Raw genomic sequence first — 24,545 nt, 5'->3', positions numbered from 1 at the left:
CAATTCAGGGAACCCAGTTGACAGATGCAAGTTTGGGGAATTAAGCAAGGACTCTGATTCTGAACTCATCCAGTTTACCATGACTAAAATCTAAAATGCTAAAATTCTATTTGTATCTGGAATTGCTGGGGCTTGAAACTACATGCTTTTTTCTTTTAAGATTTTTAAAAATTTTTATTGGAAAGGCAGATATACAGAGAGGAGGCGAGACAGAGAGGAAGATCTTCCATCCAATGGCTCACTCCTCAAGTGGCTGCAATGGCTGGAGATCAGCCAATCTGAAGCTAGGAGCCAGGAGCTCTTCCGGGTCTCTCACATGGGTGCAGGGTCCCAAAGCCTTGGACTGTCCTCGACTGGTTTCCCAGGCCACAGGCCCAGGGAGCTGGATGGGAGGTGGTGCTGCCGGGATTGGAACCAGAGACCATATAGGATCCCGGCGCATGCAAGGCGAGGACTTTAACTGTTATGCTATCGTGCTGGGCCTGAAACTACATGTTTTTGATAGCGATTACCCAGTTTGGAGTTGGATTCTGTCCTGTGTCCATCTCAGACTTTCCCGTGGACTGCTGATGGGCAACTGCCACACGAGCTTCTGTACTGTGAGCCCTAATATCAAACACAGCTGACCTTCACCTCTGCACAGGAAACTGAGCTGATGTGGAAGTCCAAGGCAAGGGCAGGGCAGACAGGTGGGAAACCCTGCCCCACCACTAGTCCTGGGTATATGCCCTGGCTCTCACTAGCAGGTGGGGCTGCTGTGGCCATCTCTCGGTGCCCTGTGAGAGTCAGGGGAGAAGCCCGGGACCCTGAGATGCTGTCCGTGTTCTGTTCTGCTGATGGCCGACTCTCCGTGCTGTCACTGTCAGAAAAGTCAGAGTTCAAGGGCAGATGACCTTATGCTTGCTGACAGCAGGGGTCTGTGTTAATCTTGTGACAGTGGGACACAGGTTCTTTCTCCATCTCATTTTGTGTTCATGCTAGAGAATAACGGTTGCATCAAATCAGATATTACTTTGAATAATTAGATTCACTGTTATAAAGCTATGATAAATTAATTACTGCTACAGGAAATCTGATTCTTAAGGACATAAAGCATGAGTCTGAATGTTTCATATAGTTCTCCAAACTGGGTTTGTTAAACATTCTCTATATTTTTCAGAGAGAGAAAGTTAACCCAGACTCTTGATGGCTAGGACCCCAAGGATGTGTGTCATCAGGAAGCCGAGGTCGGAGCAGAGCCAGGGCTGGACCCAGGAACTGTGGAGCAGGGTGTGGGCCTCGTGCAGGACCCTTACTGCTGTGCCATGGGGTCAAAGCTGAAGGATGGGCATGTGGTACCGGAGGCCCTGTGACCACATTCTAAGTGAGATCCCATTTTTAAAAATATTTATTGGAAAATTGGATATGCAGAGAGGAGGAGAGACAGAAAGATCTTCCATCCCATGAGTCACTCCCCAAGTGACCACAATGGCTGAAGCTGTGCCAATTCAAAGCCAGGAGCCAGGAGCTTCTTCCGGGTCTCCCATGTGGGTGCAGGGTCCCAAGGCTTTGGGCCGTCCTCAACTACTTTCCCAGGCCACAAGCAGGGAGCTGGATGGAAAGCAGGGCTGCTGGGATTAGAACCAGGGCCCATATGGGCTCCTGGCGAATGCAAGGCAAGGACTTTAGCTGCTAGGCCACCACGCTGGGCGTATGAGATCCCACTGTAAGTGAGATCTCAGCTCCGTGGGATCTTCGTGGGATGATTGTGGTAGTCTGCATCCCTTGGCGTCCTCACCCAAACCTGAACATTGCAGGGGGGCGGGGAGAAGGCAGACATACAGTGCGGTTCCCATCTGTGAATTTCAGAGCAGGCGTACCTGAGGCAGATGTGCACTGGCAGTGAGAGGATGGCTCCACCACACTAGGTGTTGGGCAGTTTCCCGCAGCCCACCAGCACAGCAGGTGCAGGTGCTGTTCAGTGCACCCTGGAAGGGCTGCTGCCCAGCAGGCCAAGCGCCCTAAGGCAGGATGCAGGCCAGAGGCAGCAGGACTGGCAAACTGAGCTCCTCAGCATTGTGCTGTGACAAGCCGCTGTCTCCTAGCTCCTGGGGTTCCTGGGAGGCATGTGGGGGAAGACTCCGAGATCTTGCCCAGTGCTCCCTGCTGGGAACAGTAGTCACTCCCCGGCCACACCTGTCTCAGTATCCAGCTCAGTCCTGGCCTGCTGCTCCTGGACATATCACCGACTGGTCCAAAATGCCAGCAGACTGAGCAGCTCAGAAAGGCCTTAGCTGGTTAGGGAAGCAGCTCTCCCCTCTGCCATGGCAAGCCACCACAGGCGACCTTTTCCTGCAAGAACTTGTGTGTCACATACAGCCTTCAAAGAACTCAAAGCGATTGCATACTGCCCACCATCAAACTGTCAGGAGCGCAGCTGCGGCCTCCCTGGGGACAAGGGCTGGAGCCACACAGTGCTGGCTGATGCTGCGAGGGAGAAGTGGCCAGGGCAGAGAGCCTGCTGCCCCAAGAAGTCACGTGCCAGAGGGAAGTCTGTAAGTCACAGTTTCCTGTTGTCACTGTGACACAGGAGGTTCAGCCAGGGCTTGCAGCAACGGCAGTATACTGACTCCAGACCTGGCTGCTCCGTTTTCCATCCAGCTCCCTGCTAAGGAGCCTGGGAAAGCAGTGAAAGATGGCCCATGTGCTTGGGTTCCTGTGCTCACGTGGGAGACCCTGATGGGGTTCCAGGCTTTGTCTGGACCAGTTTTCACAGCTGTTGCAGCCTTATGGGGATGGGAAATGCTCCCCCAAACATGGTTCCCCCTCTCTGTTACTGTGCCTTTCAGGTAGTTTAAGCCTCATATTCTACAAACAAGACCCTACCTTGCTTTGTCAGTAAGGTTGAGTCAAGGCCTTCTCCCTCTCGGCTCTAACCCAGCCTAGCCTGGAGGTAGAGTCCTCTGCTTTGGAGTCACAGGTCTGCCAGGAACACACAGAGGGGGGTGGCTTGCGTGTCTCCGTCTGCCTGCAGCCTTCATGGTTTCCTGGTTGTCCACCCCCCTGAGTAACTCGGACCTGCCTCTGTGCGGGGAGAACCAGAAGAGGTGCAGCGCAGGCAAGAGGCCGCCAGGGAGGTGCCCGGTCACCGGCCCTGCTTTTGCTGGCGGCAGTAATGCACTTCTAGTTCCCATGGGATGGCCAAACTCCCAAATCTCGTTAGACTTGCGGCCCCAATGGATCTCCTAGCCCTCGCGCTGCTGCGACCCGGTCTGTCCCTCCCAGCTCCCACCAGCCGCCTGCACCTGGCTCAGGAGGGACGGCGAGGTCGGCAGGGCTGAGTCGCTGCCCCCTTCCCCGCACCAGTGCTCCTGGAGTCGGTGTGGAGGAATGTCCCCGCCCGCCATTTCTCGCAGTGGACGCCCCCAGCGCGGACTGGGTGCGTGGACTTGCGGGGTCCCCAGGGCGCGGAGAGCCCTTAACTTTCCGGACCGTCCCCCACCCAGTTGGGGCGGGCGAGCCCTCGGCCGGGCAGCCTGGGCCCGGAGGAGGGGGTCGGGAGGCGGGGCGTGGGGGGCTCCGATTGGCCGCGCCCCGCGCCCCGCCCGCCATCTCGGAGCCTGTCCCGCGCGAGGGAGGGAGGAGGCGCGGGGCGGGAGGGACCTGGCCCGGGAGCCTCGGAGCGCGCGGCGCAGGACCGCTCGGACCCGCTCGCCCTCGGCTGTCCGCTAGCGGATCCTCGGGCTCCTGCAATCGGCCCCAGGCGGATCGGCGCGCGCAGACCCGGCGTTACCTGAGCCCGGCCGTACCTGGGCACCGTGGGGAGAAAGGTGCCGTCAGCGCTGCGGCCACGACCCTAGGAAGCCACCTCCTCGGGAACTCGGGCCGCGCCGAGAGCGGGGACGCGTCCGGACCCTCCTCGCCTCCGGCTTGCGGAGTGAGTGTCTCCCGCGCGGTGGCCGGCGGGCGTTCCCGCGCGGCTGTTTACGGCCACGTTCTCGTGTTTTGGCGTTTGCTGGCGGCCGCCGGCTAGCACAGCTGCCTGGAGCGGCCTGGGACACACGGGTCGGGCGGCGGGAAGGCCCCGGAGTCCCCCGCGGCTGTAACCCGTAGCCAAAGTTCCCCGGGCGGATCGCTTCTCGACCTTTTCTAAGATCAAAGTTCCCCGGGCGGATGGCGGGGCGTGGCGCTCAGGGTCTCGGAGGCGGTCGGCGGCGTCCCGCCCTGAGCGTCTCAGGTTCGCCGTGGGGGCAGAGCCGCGGCAGCGCCCGGAGGAGCTGCGGGGCCACCATGTCCGCGCGCCCGCGCTGCCGGGGGCTGCTCTGCCTGCTGGCGGTGACGGCGGCCGTGCGCCCCGGCGCGTCCGGTCTGTGCCCCGCCGCCTGCACTTGCGCCACCGACGTCGTCAGCTGCACCGACAGGAATCTGTCCAAGGTGCCCGCGAACCTCTTCAGGCTCGTGCGGAGGCTGGACCTGAGTTATAACCGGATTGGACTCCTGGACTCGGAGTGGATCCCGGCGCCCCTGCTCCAGCTCAGCACCCTAGTCGTGCGCCACAACTACATCGCCAGCATCTCCGCAGGCAGCTTCGGTACGATCCCCAACGTCCGGAACCTGGACCTGTCCTCCAATAGGCTGCAGGTGGTGCGGGACGCCACGTTCCAGGAGTTGCGGGCACTGGAAGTGCTGCTGCTCTATGACAACCGTATCTCTCGCCTGGACCCATCGGCCTTCGGCGGGCTCGTGCGCCTGCAGAGGCTGTACCTGAGCGGCAACACCCTCACACAGTTCCCTGTGGGCCTGTACCTGGGTAGGTTCAAGCTGGCGGCGCTCACGTTCCTGGACGTGTCCTACAACCGCATCACCGCCTTGCCTGTGCACCACATGCACTTGGTACCCGGGAGGCAGTTGCGGGGCGTCTACCTCCACGGGAACCCCTTCGTCTGTGACTGCGCCCTGCACTCCTTGCTCGTCTTGTGGTACCGCAGGCACTTCAGCGCTGTGGTGGAGTTCCAGGACCACTACACCTGCCGCCCCATCGCGGCGGGAGTCGGGTCGGGCCAGCAGGTGCGGCTCCTGCGCGAGAGCTTCCTGAACTGCTCGGTGGGCGGTGCCAATGGCTCCTTCCACGCGCTGGGCTTCATCCACGAGGCCCAGGTGGGGCAGAGGCTGGTGGTGCACTGCGACGACAAGGCTGGCTCTGCGCACACGGACTTCCTTTGGGTGGGCCCCGACAGCCGCCTGCTGGAGCCTGGCCGGACCACAGACAACTTCCACGTGTTCTACAACGGCAGCCTGGTGATAGAGAGCCTCCGGCTGGAGGACGCCGGAGTGTACTCGTGTATCGCCATGAACAGGCAGCGCCTGCTGAACGAGTCCGTGGACGTCACGGTCACCGTGAGCAACAGCTCGGCCGGCAGGGCGCACTCGCACGAGGCCTTCAACACGGCCTTCACCACGCTGGCAGCCTGTGTGGCCAGCATCGTCCTGGTGCTCTTGTACCTCTATCTGACGCCCTGCCCCTGCAAGTGCAGAGCCAACGGGCCTAGGAGCACGCCCACGCGGGGCAACATGCAGGCGGCCAGCCTGTGTCCCCGGCCCAGCGATGAAGGCTGCGTGGCTGAGCCCCGGGCTGGCGCCGGGAAGAGAGTGGTGTTCCTGGAGCCGCTGAAAGAGGCAGTGACTGGGCAGAACGGCAGAGTCCCGCTCTTTCCCGGGGAGGCCACCCTGGCCGAGGGCATCCTGAGGGCCCCTCGGGGGAAGGCGGACTCCATGAGCTCTGGCTTCTCAGACACGCCCTTTGTGGCCTTAGCCTGAGCCGCGTGGACCAGGCAAGCAGTGCGGTGGGTCCGCCCTGGTGTGGCTCTGCATTCTGGCATTCAAGTCAACAACCAGGAGGAGGTGGGCAGGAGAGGGCGCTGAGCATCCTGCTTCCTGCGCCAGGGGCCTCACTGTCCTAGCTCGGGGTGCCTGGGAGGGGCCGTCCATGTGGGGTTTGGAGTTGCCAGACAGTAGTGATCTTTCCCCACAGCTCTGGCTGAGTGACAGTGTTTTAAAGAGGGTCTCGTTGTCTGCAGAGCCATGGAAAGCGGAGGCCAGCACCGTGAAGTGGAAGCTGGCCTGAGGCTTGGGGTTGTTTGCAGACCAAGCACTTGAACCCAGCGAGGGCAGGCAGCTCCCGCAGCCTCAGCCGCCCGGAGCTCACGTGTCCTTGGTGGAACAGCACGACCCCGCATCGACAGGCATGGGAACCGTGTGTCTGCTGTGCTGATCTCCGTTGTGACTCATTGCGCATGTGTGTCCATGTAAACCTTAACAATATGAAGTATCGTGGTGCCAGTGTTGTGATCTGAACCCGTGCTTAGTGGAAATTATCCTGTGTCACGGTCCCCATCCTGTTCCACCTGACTACTAAAACACATAATTGGAGCTGTTTCCTGTGACCAGGTTGTGCTGTTTCACATGGCTGCTTACAGCAAACCTTGGCTCAGTTCCTGAGTTCAGCAGGAAGAGCAATGTATATGGGGAATGTCTTTAGCAGGCACTAGCCCCAGGTGACTGACGTGTCACAGTTGGCTCTGACATCACTGTGTGCTTCAGCCGGATGTGAAGGACACTTAAACTTGGATTTTCTGCGTGTGTGTGGAAGCGTGAGCAAGCTGGGCACCTTGCTGTTGCCGTTGCTGCCTGTGGTGTTTTAACTGTCCCCTCTGGACCAGGGCTGCACAGACCAGGTCCTGCCCTTGCTGGGACTGCTCCCTTCCTGTGGTCCCAGCTGTGTCCCAGGCTGCCATTGGCTTTCTGATCTGCACTACACTCTGACGGAGCACAGGAGTGGAGCAGAGGGGAGGGGTGGGGCACAGGGGAGAGGTGGAGCAGAGGTGTATGACGGAGAGCAGCTGTGGGCTTCTTACGGACAGCTGGAAGAGGTTCTGACTGTCGTACATGGCCTTGTCCCTGTTTAGGGGTGAATGAGAGCCAGGAGGGTTGTGGGCTGTCTAGGGTCCGGCAGTGAATTCTCCAAGGGTGGGGAGAGGAGAGCCCGGGCTCAGCATTCCCCTTGGTGGCCACCAGAGGGCTGAAAATGTGGTGGCTTTGAGGGAGGGGGCCCAGAGAAGGACCCCAGCCTCCAGCCAAGGTAACAGAAATGGCAGTGGGCTCCCAGGCCCACTCCGCAGAGCGGGGAACATGTAGAGATAGGGTCTGGGGTGGCCTGACCAGAGACCCCGAGGAGCAGGTCAGTCAGTGACAAGCATGGACGTGTGAGGATGGCTGGGCACCAAGGGGCAGTCTTAGTCAGCAGCAGGGAGGATGCTCAGGCCAGGAAGTGCCTTTAGGGATTAAGGGGTCTCAAACCTCACTGCCTCTTCAGTGCTGGAGGTGCCCAGAGGGGGTGCGACGGGCACCATCATCCATGTGGCTATGGGACTGTCCTTGTCCTGCCTCAGGGGAGTGGCCACGGCCTGACACCCTCTCTAGCCATCGGGACTACTTGGCTGGGATGGGCTGCCCTGGGCACCCCACCGCTCTCCTGAGGGTGCAGTGGAGCTGGGGCCATCTCTGACGAGAAAGTTGTGGACAGAGGCTCTTCTGGTTGGCCCCAGACCGGGGAGCAGAAGGACAGTGCTAGGATGGGGCAGTAGTGTGGCCACTGCTGGCCGGCCGTGATGACTGCTGTCTCTCTAATGGTGAGCTGAGGCAGAAATTAAGATCCTTATAAGCCAATGAATGGAGTCCTGGGCGGCAGAGCCGTGTTTCGCATACAATGCGATAACAAACAATGGGTCCTGTGATGCGGGCTTTTAGCCTCTTACACAGATCTTTTTTTTTTCCTGACAGGAGTCTCATCACATGTACTTTAAATATAGGAACAGAATTAGCTATTTTTTTTTTTTACTCTTTAAAATTATTGTTATCATTTTATGATACAGTTCCATAGGTCCTGGGATTTCTCTTATCCCCTCCCCAATTCCCTTCACCCCCACACTGAGTTCCCCTATATTATTACTATAGTATAGTCATATGTCCATCATTGCGGGCATGGACAATGGCAGAGAGTCCGCCATCCTATTTAGTTAGCATTTTCATTGGGAGTCCATCTTTGAGCTGGACATTGTATCTTCACATCTGGTATGATAGTCTCCATTACACAGTTACTACACATCTCCTTAAATGAAAAGCCACAATACAAATCAGCAACAGGAAGAATAATAGAAATTTACAATGCCGTGAAGCTAAATAACGTGCTACTGGATATGATAGACTCCCTTACACAGTTACTATGCATCTCCTTGAGTTAAAAGGCACAAAACAAAATCAACAATGGGGAGAAAAAGGAATTAAAAACGACATGAAGTTAAATAACATTTTACTGAATGACTAATGTGTTGCTTAATAAATGAAAAAGAAAATCAAGAATCTTCTTTAAGAAAATGATGCTACTGTATGATCTTTGAGTCAGTGGAGAATTTAATGAGAAGAAAATGTTTTAAAGAGATGGAACTAAAAAAAAACCCCAAATTCCATAAGATACAGTTTCCGCTGATCTTTGTTGGTGAGATATGTCTCTTGTAGGCAACAAATAGGTGGATTTTGTGTTTTTAATCTAGTCTACTAATCTATGACATTTGATTGATGAATTTAAGCCATATACATTGAGGGTTAGTATGAATGGGTGGTAATTTGATTCTGTCATTTTAGCAATGGGTTGCTAATTAATTTAGTCTTCTGTTGTTATTTTACTGGGATGTTCTTCACATTTCCATTTGGTTTTGGTGGGTGCTATTTCTCTTTGTCAAGAGAACAACTTTTTTTTTTTTTTAAGATTTTATTTGTTTTTATTGCAAAGTCACGTATGCAGAGAGGAGGAGAGACAGAGAGGAAGATCTTCCATCTGCTGATTCACTCCCCAAGCAGCCACTACGGCGGTGTTAACTATGCTGAATCAAAGCCAGGATCGGGGAGCGGTCTTCCAGGTCTCTCACACAGGTGCAGGGTCCCAAAGTTTTGGGCCATCCTTGGTTGCGTTCCCAGGCCACAGGCAGGGAGCTGGATGGGAAGCAGAGTATCCAGGAAATAAACAAGTGCCCATATGGGATCCTGGCGCATGCAAGGCGAGGACTTTAGCCAGTGAGTTACCATGCCGGGCCCAAGGGAATATCTTTAAGTATCCTTTGTAGGGCAGGTTTGGAAGAGGCCTATTCTTTTAACTTTTCTTTATTATTGCATTTTCAAAGACAAAGGAAAGCTTTGCTAGGTACATTATCCCAGGCTGTCAATTTTTTGTTTTTAGAATCTGGAATATGTCACTCTATTCTCTTCTGGCCTATGGGGTTTCCTGTGAGAGATCTGTGAATTTAATTGGCATTCCTTTATGTCAGTTGAGGATCTTTTCCTTATGTTTTAAGGATCTTTTCCTTATGTTCAGTTGAAGAGAACTTGATTATCATGTGTCTTGGTGAAGATCGCTTTTGGTCAACCCTGTTGGGAGTTCTGTGCCCCTCCTGGATGTTGTTTTCCAATTCTTTCTCCAGATTAGGGAAATTTTCTTTTAATATTTCATTAAATATATTTTTAAACCCAGATTTTTTTTTCTTCACCTTCTGGAGCTGCCATAACTATTGTATTTGGCCTTTTAATAGTGTCTTTCAATTCTTGAAAACTTTTTTTAGCTTGACCCAGCTCTGCTTCCAGCCCTTTGTCTGTTTCCCTCTGGTGAGAGGAAATATCTTCCAATTCTGAGATTCTTTCTTTTGCTTCATTCAGTCTATTTTGGAGACTCTCCACTGTACCTTTTCTTGTTTTTCTTTTTAAGATTTATTTATTTTTATTGCAAAGTCAGATATATGTAGAGATGGGGAGAGATAGAGAGGAAGAGCCGTTTAATGATTCACTCCCCAAGTGACCAGCATGGCCAGTGCCATGCTGATTCAAAGCCAGGAGCCAGGGACTCTTCTGGGTCTCCCGTGCAGGTGCAGGGTCCCAAGGCTTTAGGCCGTCCTTTACTGCTTTCTCAGACCACAAGCAGGGAGCTGGATGGGAAGTGGGGCTGCTGGGATTAGAACCAGCGCCCATGTGGGATCCTGGTGCACCTTCAAGGTGAGGATGTTAGTTGCTAGGCCACTGAGCTAGGCTCTCTCCACTGTATTTTTAATTTGCTCCACTGTATTCTTAATTTCTGATATATCAGCTTTCATTTGATTCATTTCCTATGTGACATATTCCTTAAATTCCTTGAACGCCTGCCTTACACACTTCTCGTTGTTGATAAGAAGTTTTATAACAAGTGTTTTGAAATTTTATCCCCCATTTTCTCAGTGTATTCCTCAGTTAACCTTGAGGTTGGCAAAGACTTGCTCCTTCACAGGGGAGTTTTCGGTAATATTCATTGTGCTTACATCTCTTCTTTTTGCTCTTGGTCATTGTACTTCTGGTTAGCAGATTCTGCTCCTTGGAACAGGTTTTTGAGCTGTGTCACTCACAGATCTACAGTTCGATTTTACTTATTGCAGTTGGTACATGGCTCTGTGTTTGCAGTCACTTGTGCCACTCCCTCCAACGAGTTCCAGGTCTGGGTTCTTATGTTAGACTTCCACCATGGTCTCTTTAGCCCCAGCTCCTGGATCATCACTCTCCACCTCCTGTGATACAAGTTGAGGCTGAACTGTTGTCTGTACAGCCTTTCTCCCACTTCTGGTTGGAGCAGGTCCTAGGATTAGGGAGACACCAGGTGACCTATATAGCTAGGTTGTTGGTGGTACTGATCTTGCCAGAAGCTGTTGGCCATTAGGTCTGAGGGCCACACAGGCCTATTTTGACCTGTATGATGCCAGCGTTGGTATTATTTTTCCCATGGGACCAGTGCAATGCTCTGAGCTCAGTGAGTTCACTCCCAGCTCAGTGCATGCGCAGCTCACTGTTGTCCCTGCAGCCTTAAAGCCTTTGCCACACTGTACGAAATGGCGCCTGATGTGCCACTACTAGAGTTCTTGGTCTGCTGACTGTCAGGTCAGATCTATCTTGAATGGAACCTGTAGCATGCCATGTTGTTGCAGCTTACTGTGCCAGAAATGAGTTCACTCCCAGCTTAGTGCATACACAGTCCTGTTCCACAGCATTTTTGTTTTTAGACAAAATGGTGCCTGATTCAGTTCTAGGGGGTGGACTGGACTGTACAATCTACCTTGTTCCTGCACTGCCCGTCTGGGATCTGCCGCTCTGTCTTTGCTCCTGGTCAAATCAAACAGACCAGCAGGACGGGCAGTTCTTTGTCTGGGTTCACCTCCTGAGCTCCCAGTGAACACCCCTTCCCACTTTGTTGCTGGTAGAGTTCCAGCTTCTGGTGCAATTCAGTTCGCTGCTTGCTGAATGCTGTGGGAGTATCAGTCACTGCAACCTCAAACCGTTGAGTCTGCTGCTTTTGTGTCTGTCAGTCTCCAGGTGCCCCTCTGCTGTTGTTCTGCCCTCTCCTGTTTCCTTGAGCGTGCCCTTTCTGCTTCACACTGGTTTATGTTTCTCCATCTGTTTAAACGTGTCCTTACCCTATTCTGCCATCTTGATTCTCAAAATTAACTTTTTTTAAAATAGGTTTGTCCTCCTCAGTGCTTCCTCTGGTCTTCCTTGCCAGTGATGAGTAGGGTTGTGCTGGAGGCTGTGTGACTGGCAGCACCATGGCCATGGGGGTAAGGGACTCGTGGCAGATGTGGGGGAGGCACCAGTGGCATTGCCCAGGCCTGTAGACGAGCATGGGGAGGACACTGGGCTCGCTGGCTGCTCGCTGTTGACCCCCCATCTATTCCATCATTGGTGTGGACTTGCAGGCAGAAGGACTGGCCTCTAAACTGCCTTATTTATGTTCGGCCTCTGCATCATTCCTCGCTGTTTGGCCTAGGGGTGCTTCAGTGTATTGATTTTTCTAGCTGTAGTTGCCTGGACTATTTGCATAGATAATGGGTTTTTCTTTTTTTAAGTAATATCTCAGATGGTCACCGGAGGCACCCAATGAAGCCAACAGGAGGAGCATGGTGAAGCCTGTTCAGCAGTGTCTGCTGCCAAGTGTGGGTGCCACAGGCTCCACGCAGCCACTCCAGCTCTCATGTCATCGCCTCCGCCTGAGGCACAAGCTATGTCGGCGTGCTTGTCTTGCTGTTCAGGGCATCTCTCAGTACGGGAGGAGGGGCGAGCATGGCTTGCGACATGGGGAGAAGCCTGAGATGTTTCCCCCGAGAGGACAAGGGCTGGATTCATCCAGTTCATCTCCCTTTTATGTTATTTTTGGCTTGAAATCAGTCTCACCGGGGTGATGTGCAACAATGAGCTTTGCAGCTTCAGCTCTGAGGAGACCCAATGGCTGGGTATGTCCTGCAGGCTGCAAGTGCCGACTCCCTGTGCCTCCCGCCACCACTGTCGTTGTAGGTTAGAACAGCTTCCTCCTTCCCCCACCGTCCCATCCCTCCATCTGGCCCAGCTTCCTCCAGGGCTGCCTCCAGGAAGGGCAGCTGCTCCTGGGTGACCGTGTGCACAGCCTTGTGCTTGGGCTGAGCAGTGCGCGGGCCTGTCATCCCTGTCTCAGCGGCCTTGACTCGGGAGCTGTATCCCTGTCACATGTGCGGAAGCAGCTCAGAAAGAGGCTGTCTCAGGCGACTGTTTTGTCCTGAAAACCACAAGAAATGCCTGTTCCATGGTCCTGGGTTGCTGCTTGACCCACACAGCAACTTTGCAAAGCACAGGCCCCAGCAGACTCACATGGCACTGGACACAGGTAGGACATGGTGCTCAAGAGGCAGCTGAGCAAACAGCCGCATGGGCATCCATCCTCAGAGCTGCCAGTCAGGTGCCTGGACATAGGAAGGCTGAGCTGTAGCCTGCTGGGCACCTACTTGGATTGGTCGGGGGAGAGTGCTGATGGGGTTGGGGATGGCAGTTTGTTGTGAATTTCCTTAGAATTGACGGGTGACCTAGACCCTGTGGGAAGTTCCCCAGTGATGAAGCTCCCCAGGCCCTGGGCTTACGGCAGTTGGCTGCACAGGCGTGTGTCATGTGCGCCATGCTGGGCCCTGGAGCCTGTAATCGCCAAGCCACCAGAGCAGCAGTCACCACGCTGGTGGTGAGTAGCCCATGGTCGGACAGAGTGTGTGCAGGTGACCACGGCAGCTGACAGAAGGCAGGGGAGGAGGGCAATGGGCAGAGACAGGGCCTTGTCCAGCTGGGCCTGGGTACCAAGCCTACCCATCGAGGCCATCGCTATCACCTGGGCCCATAGGGACAGACCTGGGAGGGATGCTGTGTTACTGATTTGACTCGGGCTGTAGGAGAAGGATCTTAGTCCAGATGTGTCCACACCCCAGCCCTGCCCCCTTCTCGGGGGCCCTGCTGTGCCATGAGGAATGGGTGCCTGTGACGCTACCACTTGGAAGCAGGCACTGGGCTGTTCCTGCCAAGGCTGCAGGCCTGCTGTCCACACCTGTGGCTGAGCATGAGCTGGGGGACAGGATTTGGGACCAGCGCTGCCTAATCGGTGCCTGGGCTCCAAAGTCCCATGTGTGATGAGTGAGTGGGGGCCTCCTTAGCCTGCACTCGGGGCTCTGCCCTCTGTTCCCCCGCCTTTCCCACTGGCAGAGTCCCCAGAGCTGGCATCTCATTTCCCTGTGTTCCCCTTGGTCCTCCTCCTGTGCCCAGTGTGGGCAGGTGTTTCCATGACATCCAATTCTTCAGCAGTAGGCACTGAGCTCCCATCAGCCAACCCCTATCCCCGCTGGTGCCGGTCACAGACTAGCTGCCCTTGGGCTGGAGGCCCCAGGGAGGGTCTGCCAGTCATGCTGGACATGTACACCCTGTGGACCATGAGACTGCTGTGCTCCAGGTCCCTAGGGATGCCCCGGAGTCAGTGAGCGCCAATCTGTCTCCTAATAAGGCCATGGACAGGGTGACCCCAGCCCCACGGGGCAGGATCTGGTGTGCCATTCCTGGCTTCCTGTTCCCCTTGCACTGGGCATGTGACTCAGTTCCTGGGACCTGATCTGGCTCACACACCCACTGCTGGCACTGTCGGAGGCCAGGGCTTCCCAAGGTCAAGGTGCAGGGCCCTCCTCGACTCGGTTAGTACTCCATGGACCAGGCACATCTCAGAGCCAGGGACACCAAGGCCTCCACCGCCAGCCTACACACTGCAGTCACCAAGATGAGTTTACTGGGAATGACTCGGGTGGGAAGAGAAAGGAAGGCATGATGTTCACGGGGCAAAGCCCAGAGTGAGCTGCAGAGGTGATCGGCAGGCCGGCATGCCCACAGGTGGACACCCCAGCTCGCTCCATTCAAGGAGCTAATCTTGCTGAGCAGCCAAGCCTGCCATGCTGTTGTGCACGTGAAAAACACATTCTGTTTTTTTTTTTTTTTTTTAACTCTTAATCTTTCTGCCAAGAAGTGTGTCCTGCCTGAGGTGGAAATACAATGGAAGATCTGCCATGTAGAAAGAAGAAGCTGCTTGTTTTGTGTGTGTCCTTTAACATTCAGAATCACATGGCAGCCACCCACTCTGGAAGTTCCCACTCCACTGTGGGGAGAGGTGGCAGGTGTCTCCCCAGGCAACCGTGCGACTCTCCTCAGCCCAGAGGAGCCAGAGCTGGTACCGGGGGCCAGTGGGTCAGAAGCCAAGTGTGTGCTTAGGCAGTGAGGGTAACTGGAAAAGCCCATCGTCCATAGCGCATGTATTTTAGGGGCGTATGATGCTTAGGCCCTGAGCAAGCTGCAGTGTGGGCTTACCCTCATGACAGTTGTGACACCTCGGCTTCACTCCTTATTCATGGGGTCGGCCATGGGGGACTCAACGACAACCAATGGCTTTTATTGGCCTGGTCTCAGGTGTCCATGGACCACTTCCCGGCTGCTGGCCACAGGACGTCAGGCTCAGAGTGCGTTGTTCCCAGGGGACCCAGTTCTGTCTGCTCTGTCTCCCGACTCTGCAGGAGCAGCAGGGACCTAGCTCCTATGGGTGCAGCACTTGTAGGTCCCTGGGTCTAGAGGTGTAGCTCTGCTCCTGCCAGGCAGAGAATTTGAGATGGGACTCAGATCAATCCCAGCCCACCTTCCCACATTGCACCTTCTGGTATGGTTGTCACCTCCTGGTGTATGGGGCCCCCGTCACTGAGGAGTCGGCTTCGGGGGCTGCTTTCCCAGTGCCAGTAGGACCAACTGGGGACAACTCAGACAGTGCCAAGGTCACAGTCACCAGGTCTGGGCTAGGAGGAACCTGCCATCCCACGGTAAGTCCGCGTTGCCCTGCATGTCTCCCCTGAGCCCAGAAGCCCGTGGGGTGTTCATGGAAAAGTATGATGCAGTGCCCAGAATGCATCAGGAAAATGAAGCTGCTCAGGACCAACAAAGAACCCCGTTAATGCAGGAAGAGTCACCTCCTGCCTTCACAGCAGGTGTCCTGTCACAAGGGACGCGGCTGGCCAGGCAGTCAGACAGGCCAACTACCTGCTCTTCTCTGGAAACAGCTTTTCTGAACGATCCCATGAAGTGAGGAAGAGAACCACGCCCCAGGAGGCTGCCCAGTGAGGAGGGTACATGGCTCTGGGACACCTGCTGGTCCTTGGGACTCAGTGAGAGGGGAGCATGGACCTGTAACTGCAGTGTTCAGGTCTCCTATGTGGACAGCAGTGGCCTAAGTACCTGAGCTGCCCCCTGCTGCCCCCAGGACACGCATCAGCAAAGAGTTGGATCTGCAGTGTGGAGGTTGGGATGCGATCTGTGCTTGCACCTGGAGGACCAACATGGCCTGCTGCCTAAGAGCCACACTCCAGTGAGACATTTTTATTGGAAAGTCAGATAAACAGAAAGAAGGAGAGATAGAGAGGAAGAGCTTCCATCCGATGATTCACTTCCCAAATGATCACAGTGGCTGGAGCTGAGCTGAGCTGAAGTGAAGCCAGGAGCCAGGAACTTCTTTTGGTTCTCCCTCAAGGATGCAGGGTCCCAGTGGTTTGGGCCATCCTTGACTGATTTCCCAGGCCACAAGCAGGGAGCTGGATGGGAAACAGGGTTGCTGGGATTAGAACCTGCGCCCATATGGGATCCCAGCACGTTCAAGGTGAGGACTTTAGCTGCTGAGCTAGGCCACCACACCGGGCTCAATATTTTAAAACTGAAGTACCGTCATGTTTTCTGGAGTAGGCATGCAGACATCAATGGTTTTAGGTAGATATTCTGTCATTTTTAGCTTCCTTAGAAAAGGGGAAAAAACAATGCATGAGATAGAAACTAAGCAGCACTGACCCTGGGGAGGGGTCATTCTGTGTGCTGTACCTGTTGACCCTGCAAGCTTCTGCCAAAGCCACCATTCTCTTTCCACCTGTGACCTAATTCAAGGCCACCTGCTCATAGGACCAGGCATATTGGCTATACTAGCTTGTTATGTGACAGGAGCTTTAGGGCCACTGGTTGCACACTGGGAACTCTGACTTTGTTACCAACTGATCCTTGGGTCTCCATGACCTGTCACAAGAGGAGGCTGCAGGTAGATAGGAGGACAACTGGATATTGAAGATGCAGATCCTTACCCCTGCACAGAGAGGACACTCACCTGACCCTGCACAGAGAGGACACCCACCTGACCCTGCACAGAGAGGACACTCACCTGACCCTGCACACAGAGGACACCCACCTGACCCTGCACAGAGAGGACACCCACCTGACCCTGCACAGAGAGGACACCCACCTGACCCTGCACAGAGAGGACACCCACCTGACCCTGCACACAGAGGACACCCACCTGACCCTGCACAGAGAGGACACCCACCTGACCCTGCACAGAGAGGACACCCACCTGACCCTGCACAGAGAGGACACCCACCTGACCCTGCACAGAGAGAGGACACCCACCTGACCCTGCACACAGAGGACACCCACCTGACCCTGCACACAGAGGACACCCACCTGACCCTGCACACAGAGAGAGGACACCCACCTGACCCTGCACAGAGGACACCCACCTGACCCTGCACAGAGAGAGGACACCCACCTGACCCTGCACAGAGAGGACACCCACCTGACCCTGCACAGAGAGAGGACACCCACCTGACCCTGCACAGAGAGAGGACACCCACCTGACCCTGCACAGAGAGAGGACACCCACCTGACCCTGCACAGAGAGAGGACACCCACCTGACCCTGCACAGAGAGGACACCCACCTGACCCTGCACAGAGAGGACACCCACCTGACCCTGCACAGAGAGGACACCCACCTGACCCTGCACAGAGAGGACACCCACCTGACCCTGCACAGAGAGAGGACACCCACCTGACCCTGCACAGAGAGGACACCCACCTGACCCTGCACAGAGAGGATACAGTCAGGACGAGGTAAGCCTTGCTGAGGATCACTCACAGGTGTGGGTCCAGCGATATGTGACATCTGTGGTCACAGTGGAGAGGACCTGTTCGCTCTTTGTTTTATGCTCACTGTCATCTTTGAGTCAGGTGCTGCCAACGTTGTTTACTGAGAGCGGGATAAAATTAGCCAGAGGTCTCCTGTAAGCGTGTGGACAGCTGTAGCTGTCCACGTTGCAAGGCTGTGGGATTTATGCTCCTGTGTCTTACTCATGTTTAGTCTCGGGTCATTTTTGTAGCCGTGATAATATCCTGCTGTATCCAGGGTACAAGGGCTGTCTGTGCTTCTCCTCCCTTATCCTCTCTCTTTGTCTTCTTTCTGTGTTACTGAGTCAGTGCAGAGGGCACACTATCACTGGTGCTGGGGAAGTCTGGAAGGGCCCGATTTCGCCCTGGAAAAGCCGAGTGTCTCTCCTTCAGGGTCTCATGGGCTGGGGTCTGCCAACAGGTGCCATTCATTGTCTACAAAAAGCCTCATGCCACCTGCAGTTCCATGGCGGCTTTCAGTGGGTGTCACTGGCATGGGCAGTCCTTAGAGGTCATGTTCCCCAAGCCCTGGCCACTTCAGTAGCTCTATCTGCAGGACGTGTGTTTGTAGTATTGTATCACACATGGTCACGTTCTGCCACCACAGCTCACTCTCAGAATGATGAAAACACGCATCCGGTATGTCTCCAGGAGATAGCCACCATTTACAAAATGCCTGACTCCTGGACACTGAGATTTTTCTGTGTTAGTAGCCAGGTGGGTGTTTGTCGGATGCATGGGTGGTATTCCGCTGGCTCCCCTCTCTAGACCTTCCTGGAGAGAGCTAGAGCTGGGCCTGACCACCCTTGCCTTTCAGCTACTGGGTCTGCAACCAACCAGCTTGGTGGGGCTGCTTTCATGATGCTGCTGCATCTCCTGGGATCTTAGACTGGGCAGCAAGCTACCAGACAGGCTGGCCCATCTCTTGTCCTCTTCCAGAGCCTCCTAAGGCCTGGGAGGCCTCTCGCTGGCTTCCGGAGTGCCTGGGGCATCTGCTTCCACAGTGTAATCATGTATGGAGAGCTTGCTGCTTCCACATTTGTACAGTGGGGCCAACCCGCTGCTGTTTGTTTGTATTTGTTTGTTTGTTTGCTTATATTGTAAAGTCAGATTTACAGAGAGGAGATTCAGAGAGAAAGATATTCCATCTGCTGGCTTACTGCCCAAGTGGCCACAATGGCTGGAGCTGAGCTGATCTGAAGCCAGGAGCTCTTCCGGGTCTCCCATGTGCGTGCAGGGTCTCAAGGCTTTGGGCTGTCCTTTACTGCTTTCCCAGGCCACGATCAGGGAGCTGGATGGGAAGTGGAGCTGCTGGGATTAGAACTGGTGTTCATATGGGATCCTGACACATGTCAGACGAGGACTTTAGCTGCTAGGCTACCACACTGGGCCCAGTTTGTGTTTGTTTTGAACACGGCGACCACTGCCCTAACTCAGGCAGCAGTTAACACCTCAGAGTGACATGCAAAGCTGGACACTGTCCCCCACCTGGCACTGTGATGCCAGGGATACTATGGTGACTGAGTCAACCGGGTGGTAGGCGGCCTTGCAGGCATGGTGTGCCAGGGCAGAGACTTGAAGGGGGCACATAGAAGCCCCTCAGTCCATTCTTGTCAGCTGGATTTCCTTGCCATGAAGTCCCTGCCTATATGTCTAATAATCCAGCAACACAGGAAACTAAGTACCTGAAATTTTATTTTTATTATTTTTTTATTGGAAAGGCGGATATACAGAGAGGAGAGACAGAGAGGAAGATCTTCCGTCCGATGATTCACTCCCCAAGTGAGCGCAACGGCCGATGCTATGCCGATCCGAAGCCAGGAGCCTCTTCCGGGTCTCCCACACGGGTGCAGGGTCCCAAAGCTTTGGGCTGTCCTCGTCTGCTTTCCCGGGCCACAGGCAGGGAGCTGGAAGGGAAGCGGGGCTGCCGGGATAGAACCGGCGCCCATATGGGATTCCGGGCATGCAAGGCGAGGACCTTAACCACTGCGCCACCGCACCGGGCCCCTACCTGAAATTTTTAAAAAAGATTTATTTGTATTTGAAACGCACATTTACAGAGAGAAGGCTCTCTCATCAGTGGTTCACTCTGAGCCAATCCCAAGCCAGAGGCCAGGAGCTTTCTGCTTTGTAGATGCAGGGCCCGCACACTTGGCCCTCCTCCGCTGCGTTCCCAGGCACATTAGCAGGGCGCTGGACAAGTGGAGCAGCCAGGATGCTGGCATTTGCAGGTGGAGGGTTAGTCTGTAAAACCACCGCACAAGCCACGCATGAGCGTTTTTACCTGCAATCCTCACATGCTACGGCGAAGTTGGTTATTAGGATTCGGGCTCTTAGAAAGGGAAGGTGCTGCTGCGAACTTGATTCTCTTCCAAAGGGGAGTAAGCAGGGCAGCTCTGCCCCTGAGCCCGGTCTTTGTTCTGTGAACCCTACGTCCTGTCCTGCCTCCTGCCCCCGTGCAGGTGGTCTGTAGGTAATAGGTAATGGTGGCCTTCTGTGCCATCTAGTGGCCTCCTGAATACAAAACATTACAAATTACAGTCCAACTAAATGTGCCACGTATGAGCTCCTGGAAGCTTTATTTTAATTATTTGAGAGGCAGAAACATCTTCCTGGTTCACTGCACGGATGCCTGCAACGGCCAGGGCCAGGTTGAAGGCAGAAGCCGAGCACCGGTCTAGGTCTTCCCAGGTACATGGGAGCAGTATGCTGGAGAGGAGAGCAGATGTACAACTTGAATCCAGGATTGCAATACAGGATGCAGGCATTCCACGTGGCAGCGGAGCCACCAAGAACCTGGCTCCAGAGCGTGACTCTTGCTAACCCTAACCCCACAGGCTAAGGATGACACCTCATACTCCAGAGGAGCCATGCCAGCACCCCATATGGACACTAGTTCAAATCCTGGCTGCTGCATTTCCCAGCCCCTGATGATGGGCCTTAAGAGTAGTGGAAGATGACCCCTTTTGCTTGGGCCCCGTCCTCGCCTGTGACGCCTGGAGGAAGTGCCCAGATCGTGGCTTTGTTGTGGTTCAGCCCTGACCATCTGCGGAGTGGACACACAGAAGGTACCCATCACTCCTTCTTCCTCCGTAGCTCTACTCTTCTTTCTTTCTTTCTTTCTTTCTTTCTTTCTTTCTTCCTTTCTTTCTTTCTTTCTTTCTTTCTTTCTTTCTTTCTTTCTTTCTTTCTTTCTTTTTCTTTCTTTCTTTCTTTCTTTCTTTTTCTTTCTTTCTTTCTTATTTATTTATTTATATTGGAAAGGCAGATACACAGAGAGGAGGAGAGACAGAGAAGAAGATCTTCTGTCTGATGCTTCATTCCCCAAGCGGCTGTAATGGCCAGAGCTGAGACAATCTGAAGCCTGGAGCCAGGAGCTTCTTTCAGGTCTCCCACGCACAGGGTCCCAAAGCCTTGGGCCATCCTCGACTACTTTCCCAGGCCACAGGCAGGAGCTGGATGGGAAGCAGGGCCGCCAGGATTAGAACTGGCACCCATATGGGATCCTGACATGTTCAAGGCGAGGACTTTAACCACTATGCTATCGCACCAGGCCCGTAACTCTGTTTTTCAAATAGATAAATTATATATATATGTAAAATAAGCCCATCTCGGAGCTTCCTGCTGGCATGTGGAGAAGAGCAGAGATTACCTTGAGCTCCTCCTGGCTGACACAGGAGGGCTACATCACCTAGGGGGCTGGTGGCTTCCACAGGAACCAAGCCACACCTGTGGGCCAAGGCAGGAACACATCACCCGCGTGCACCATCCACCCGTCACTCTCCCACTGGCCAGCTGTGGCTGGCCCCACAGGGAGCTCACCTGCACAACAGGATGTGGTTTAGGAACCTCTTCTCCCTCACTGCTTCTTTGGGCTCGAGCTGGTGTGCCCCTTGCGGCTGCGCCCTGGAGCAGGGAGTTCATAGCTGTTTGATGGCTCTGATAGCTCTGGCTCTTCCTCCCATTGCCCTCTGAGCCTCCACAGGACCCAGTGCTATGCCACCACCCATTTCCCACGATGTCAGTGCCACACAGAGCCGAGTTAGTTGGCATCTGGTCGGATCGGTTACTGTCCAGACAGCAGAAGATGCCACCCTGTGAGCCACTGGTGGCACCAGCAGCGACCTGCCAGCAGCGACCTGTCTGTGTCCTCGTCGGGATCTCCCCGGATCCTGTGCATACACAGTGACTGCTCTAGGGCCCCAGGTCTGCTTCCTCCTACTGGGCCTTCTAGGAGGCCATCATGAGCTCCGGCCTGTTGAGTATGCTGTGGCTGTGGGCTCCAAAGGAGGCAGCAGAGAAGCCACATGGCTGCATTTGCTGGCATTCCTACAACCCTCCACGCAGGTACCCACGGGCTTCAGTAGCCAGGCTGAGCCTGCTCCACCCACGACTGGGCACCAGGAGAGGCCCAGCCCTTAGTCAGGAGCATGTGGCCTGTGGGCTTCACTGGCAAAGGCGTCCAGACCAAGCTTCCTTGGTGCCCGCGTCCTGTGCACTCTGCAGCCCCGTGACGAGGTGATGCGTGGGAAGGGCTGCTGTCCACTTGGAGCCTCTGGGCAAGAAACTGCATCCACTGACCCTCTGCTGGGCACCTGCAGGGTTGAGGCATCTGAGCCTGTAGAACACAAGCACTCCAGGTCACACAATGAGCTTGTCCAGCCCTCGCTGGACAGTGGGTGAACTGACAAGCATGGTGAACAAGCCATTGCTGGCTGCCTCCTGCTGAGGTGTCCCTGCACCCGACAGGCGGCAGGGCCTCACAAAGTCTCTGACATCGGCCATCCCTTGCCCTGCTTTGGCTTGGAGATATTTAAATTAGGTACTGAGATACGCTGCCTGACATCTCTGAGAATCGAGGTCTTGAGGAAAGGGGCCAGCGGCTGGCAGACCCTCCCAGGACACTTTTTGCCTAGAGGTGGTTTTGCTCCCAGAGCTCGAAGCACGCAGATGTAGCCGCAGAGCCAGCAGTCCCCAGGCAGGGCCTGGGAATCCAAACGTTGCAGAGCTCCCTGGGTGAGTCCCAGATCTCGAGACCGTGATGGCCCAGCTTGGAGGAATGTCTGAGTTAAGGTGCTCGGGCTGAGGGCATCCAGGCTGTGCCGATGGGGGCCTATCCGCTCTATCCTTGTGAGACACAGAGACGAGCTGACACCAGGGCCTCACCCGTGACCAGTGAGCTCAGTCGGTGAGAGCGTGCGACAACATTCTGAGGACTGATGTGTCATAGGGCAGGGTTGAACATGGGTGGGACAGAGAAGGTAACAGAATAATAGGGTGTCTGTGCCCTCTGCAGCCCCAGCTGCTAAGGCCTGAGCAGGCCCTGGAGGCCACCAGCAGCTCCTTCACAGCTGATTCTCACAGGGGGCAGGATGGCAGGGTGAGGACATAGCGCCACACCCCAGCCGTTTGGCTCAGCAGGTGGGATCCTGGGAGAAAACGAAGGACACGGTGTCTCCGTCTCCGTGGGTTTCAGATAGAAGGACCCTTTGCTTCTCTAAAGGACTTGCAGCTGGGAGCTAATTATAACTCCACAAGCCAATTAAAGACCAACAGAAAGCAGTCGAGGACGGCCCAAAGCTTTGGGACCCTGCGTCCGCATGGGAGACCCGGAAGAGGCTCCTGGCTTCGGATCGGCATAGCATCGGCCGTTGCGGCTCACTTGGGGAGTGAATCATCGGACGGAAGATCTTCTTCTCTGTCTCTCCTCTCTGTATATCCGCCTTTCCAATAAAAAAATAATAAAAATAAATCTTTAAAAAGACCAACAGAAGCAGTGTGTGCTGCCAGCCGCGATGTGGCTTGACCGCGCTTGGAGCCTTGCTGTAAGCCAGGGCTGAGACCGTGCTAGTCGGCTGTTAGACACTCACTGATTTCGTCAATCTAAGTTTATACGTCTTCCCCACAGTCACCTGGCATGCGCAGTGCACGACCCGCCCCTGGCTCCTCCTGCCTGTTCCCTCACGTTGGCTCATTCCAGCCGGCCTCGAGGTCTGCTCCTCCATTTCCTTAAACCCATGTTAGGTCCCTGAAGGCTGTCCCCTATCCCTAGGACCTGGTGTTGCCTAGGTGACTGTGGTGTGTTCAGGAACCGGTGTGCTGCACCTATCCAGCCCCGCCGGTTATCTTCCCACAATGCCTTTCAAGCCTGTGCCGCCCTCAGGTTGGACAAACACACACAGACCTTCACCTGCCGGGTCACTTCCCAAATGGCCCCAACATCAGGGGCTGGGTTGGTCCAAACAACATTAATCTTTTTTTTTTTTTTAAGATTTATTTATTTTTATTGCAAAGTCAGATGTACAGAGAAGAAGAGAGACAGAGAGGAAGATCTTCCATCTGATGATTCGCTCCCCAAGTGACCGGAACGGCTGGTGCTGCATCAGTCCAAAGCCAGGAGCCAGGAACCTCCTCCAGGTCTCCCACACGGGTGCAGGGTCCCAAGGCTTTGGGCTGTCCTCGGCTGCTTTCCCAGGCCACAGGCAGGGAGCTGGATTAGAACTGGTGCCCAAATGGGATCCTGGCATGTTCAAGGCGAGGACTTTAGCTGCTAGGCCATCATGCCGTGCCTCTAACGACCTTAATTTAACATGTAGGCCATTCTACGCTGCTTTCCCAGGAGCCACAGATGCTGTGAGCCGCGGAGTGGATCCCCAGGAATGGCTGGAAGAGTAGCGGCTTACCCATGTGTGACCAGGAGAGGCACGTGGAGCAGGTGACCCTACTCGCACGTCGCTGGGCCTATGGAGCCCGACCATCTACAGGCCTGAGAAGCGGCTGGGGACCCCATCCCAGGCAGCCCCGGGAGCCCCCCGAGGCTGAGGCGGACCCTGGCTGCTTCACAGTGGCTGGAGCTGGGAGGAGCAGCAGGTGAAGGCTCCCTGCGTGCGCTCGGGAGGCGCTCTGCTTCCCACCTGGGTACACAGCAGTGGGCAATTAAGGGGAACGCTTCCTGCGTTCCCCGCCCTTCCGCTGTGGCCAGCCACGCAGGAGCTGTGCGCCCAGGCCTGCGCCGGCTCCTCATCCCGCTGCTGGCCGGCGCTGCCAACCGTGATTCTTGTCGCCTTGTGATGGCTTCTACAGTGAGGAGTCTGCTGCGCCCTGGAGAGCTGCCCTTGTCTCGGCATGACTCAGCACAGCCGGAAAGGTG

The 24,545-nt window shown here is 55.0% G+C and overlaps 1 protein-coding gene across 1 annotated transcript; it reads left to right on the top strand.

Moving 5' to 3' along the window:
- Positions 1–4,215: 4,215 nt before the first annotated feature.
- Positions 4,216–5,837, top strand: AMIGO2 (adhesion molecule with Ig like domain 2). The gene has a single exon (XM_040979036.1). It carries the CDS (start codon positions 4,270–4,272, stop codon positions 5,794–5,796), a length of 1,527 nt encoding a protein of 508 aa, XP_040834970.1. The 5' UTR covers positions 4,216–4,269; the 3' UTR covers positions 5,797–5,837.
- The last annotated feature ends 18,708 nt before the right edge of the window (positions 5,838–24,545 follow it).

This window comes from Ochotona curzoniae, unplaced genomic scaffold (genome assembly GCF_017591425.1).
Source record: "Ochotona curzoniae isolate NIBS_2020 unplaced genomic scaffold, NIBS_Ocur_1.0 contig_2927, whole genome shotgun sequence".
Classification (NCBI taxonomy): Eukaryota; Metazoa; Chordata; class Mammalia; order Lagomorpha; family Ochotonidae; genus Ochotona; species Ochotona curzoniae.
This window is presented reverse-complemented; position numbering and strand designations above follow the sequence as displayed.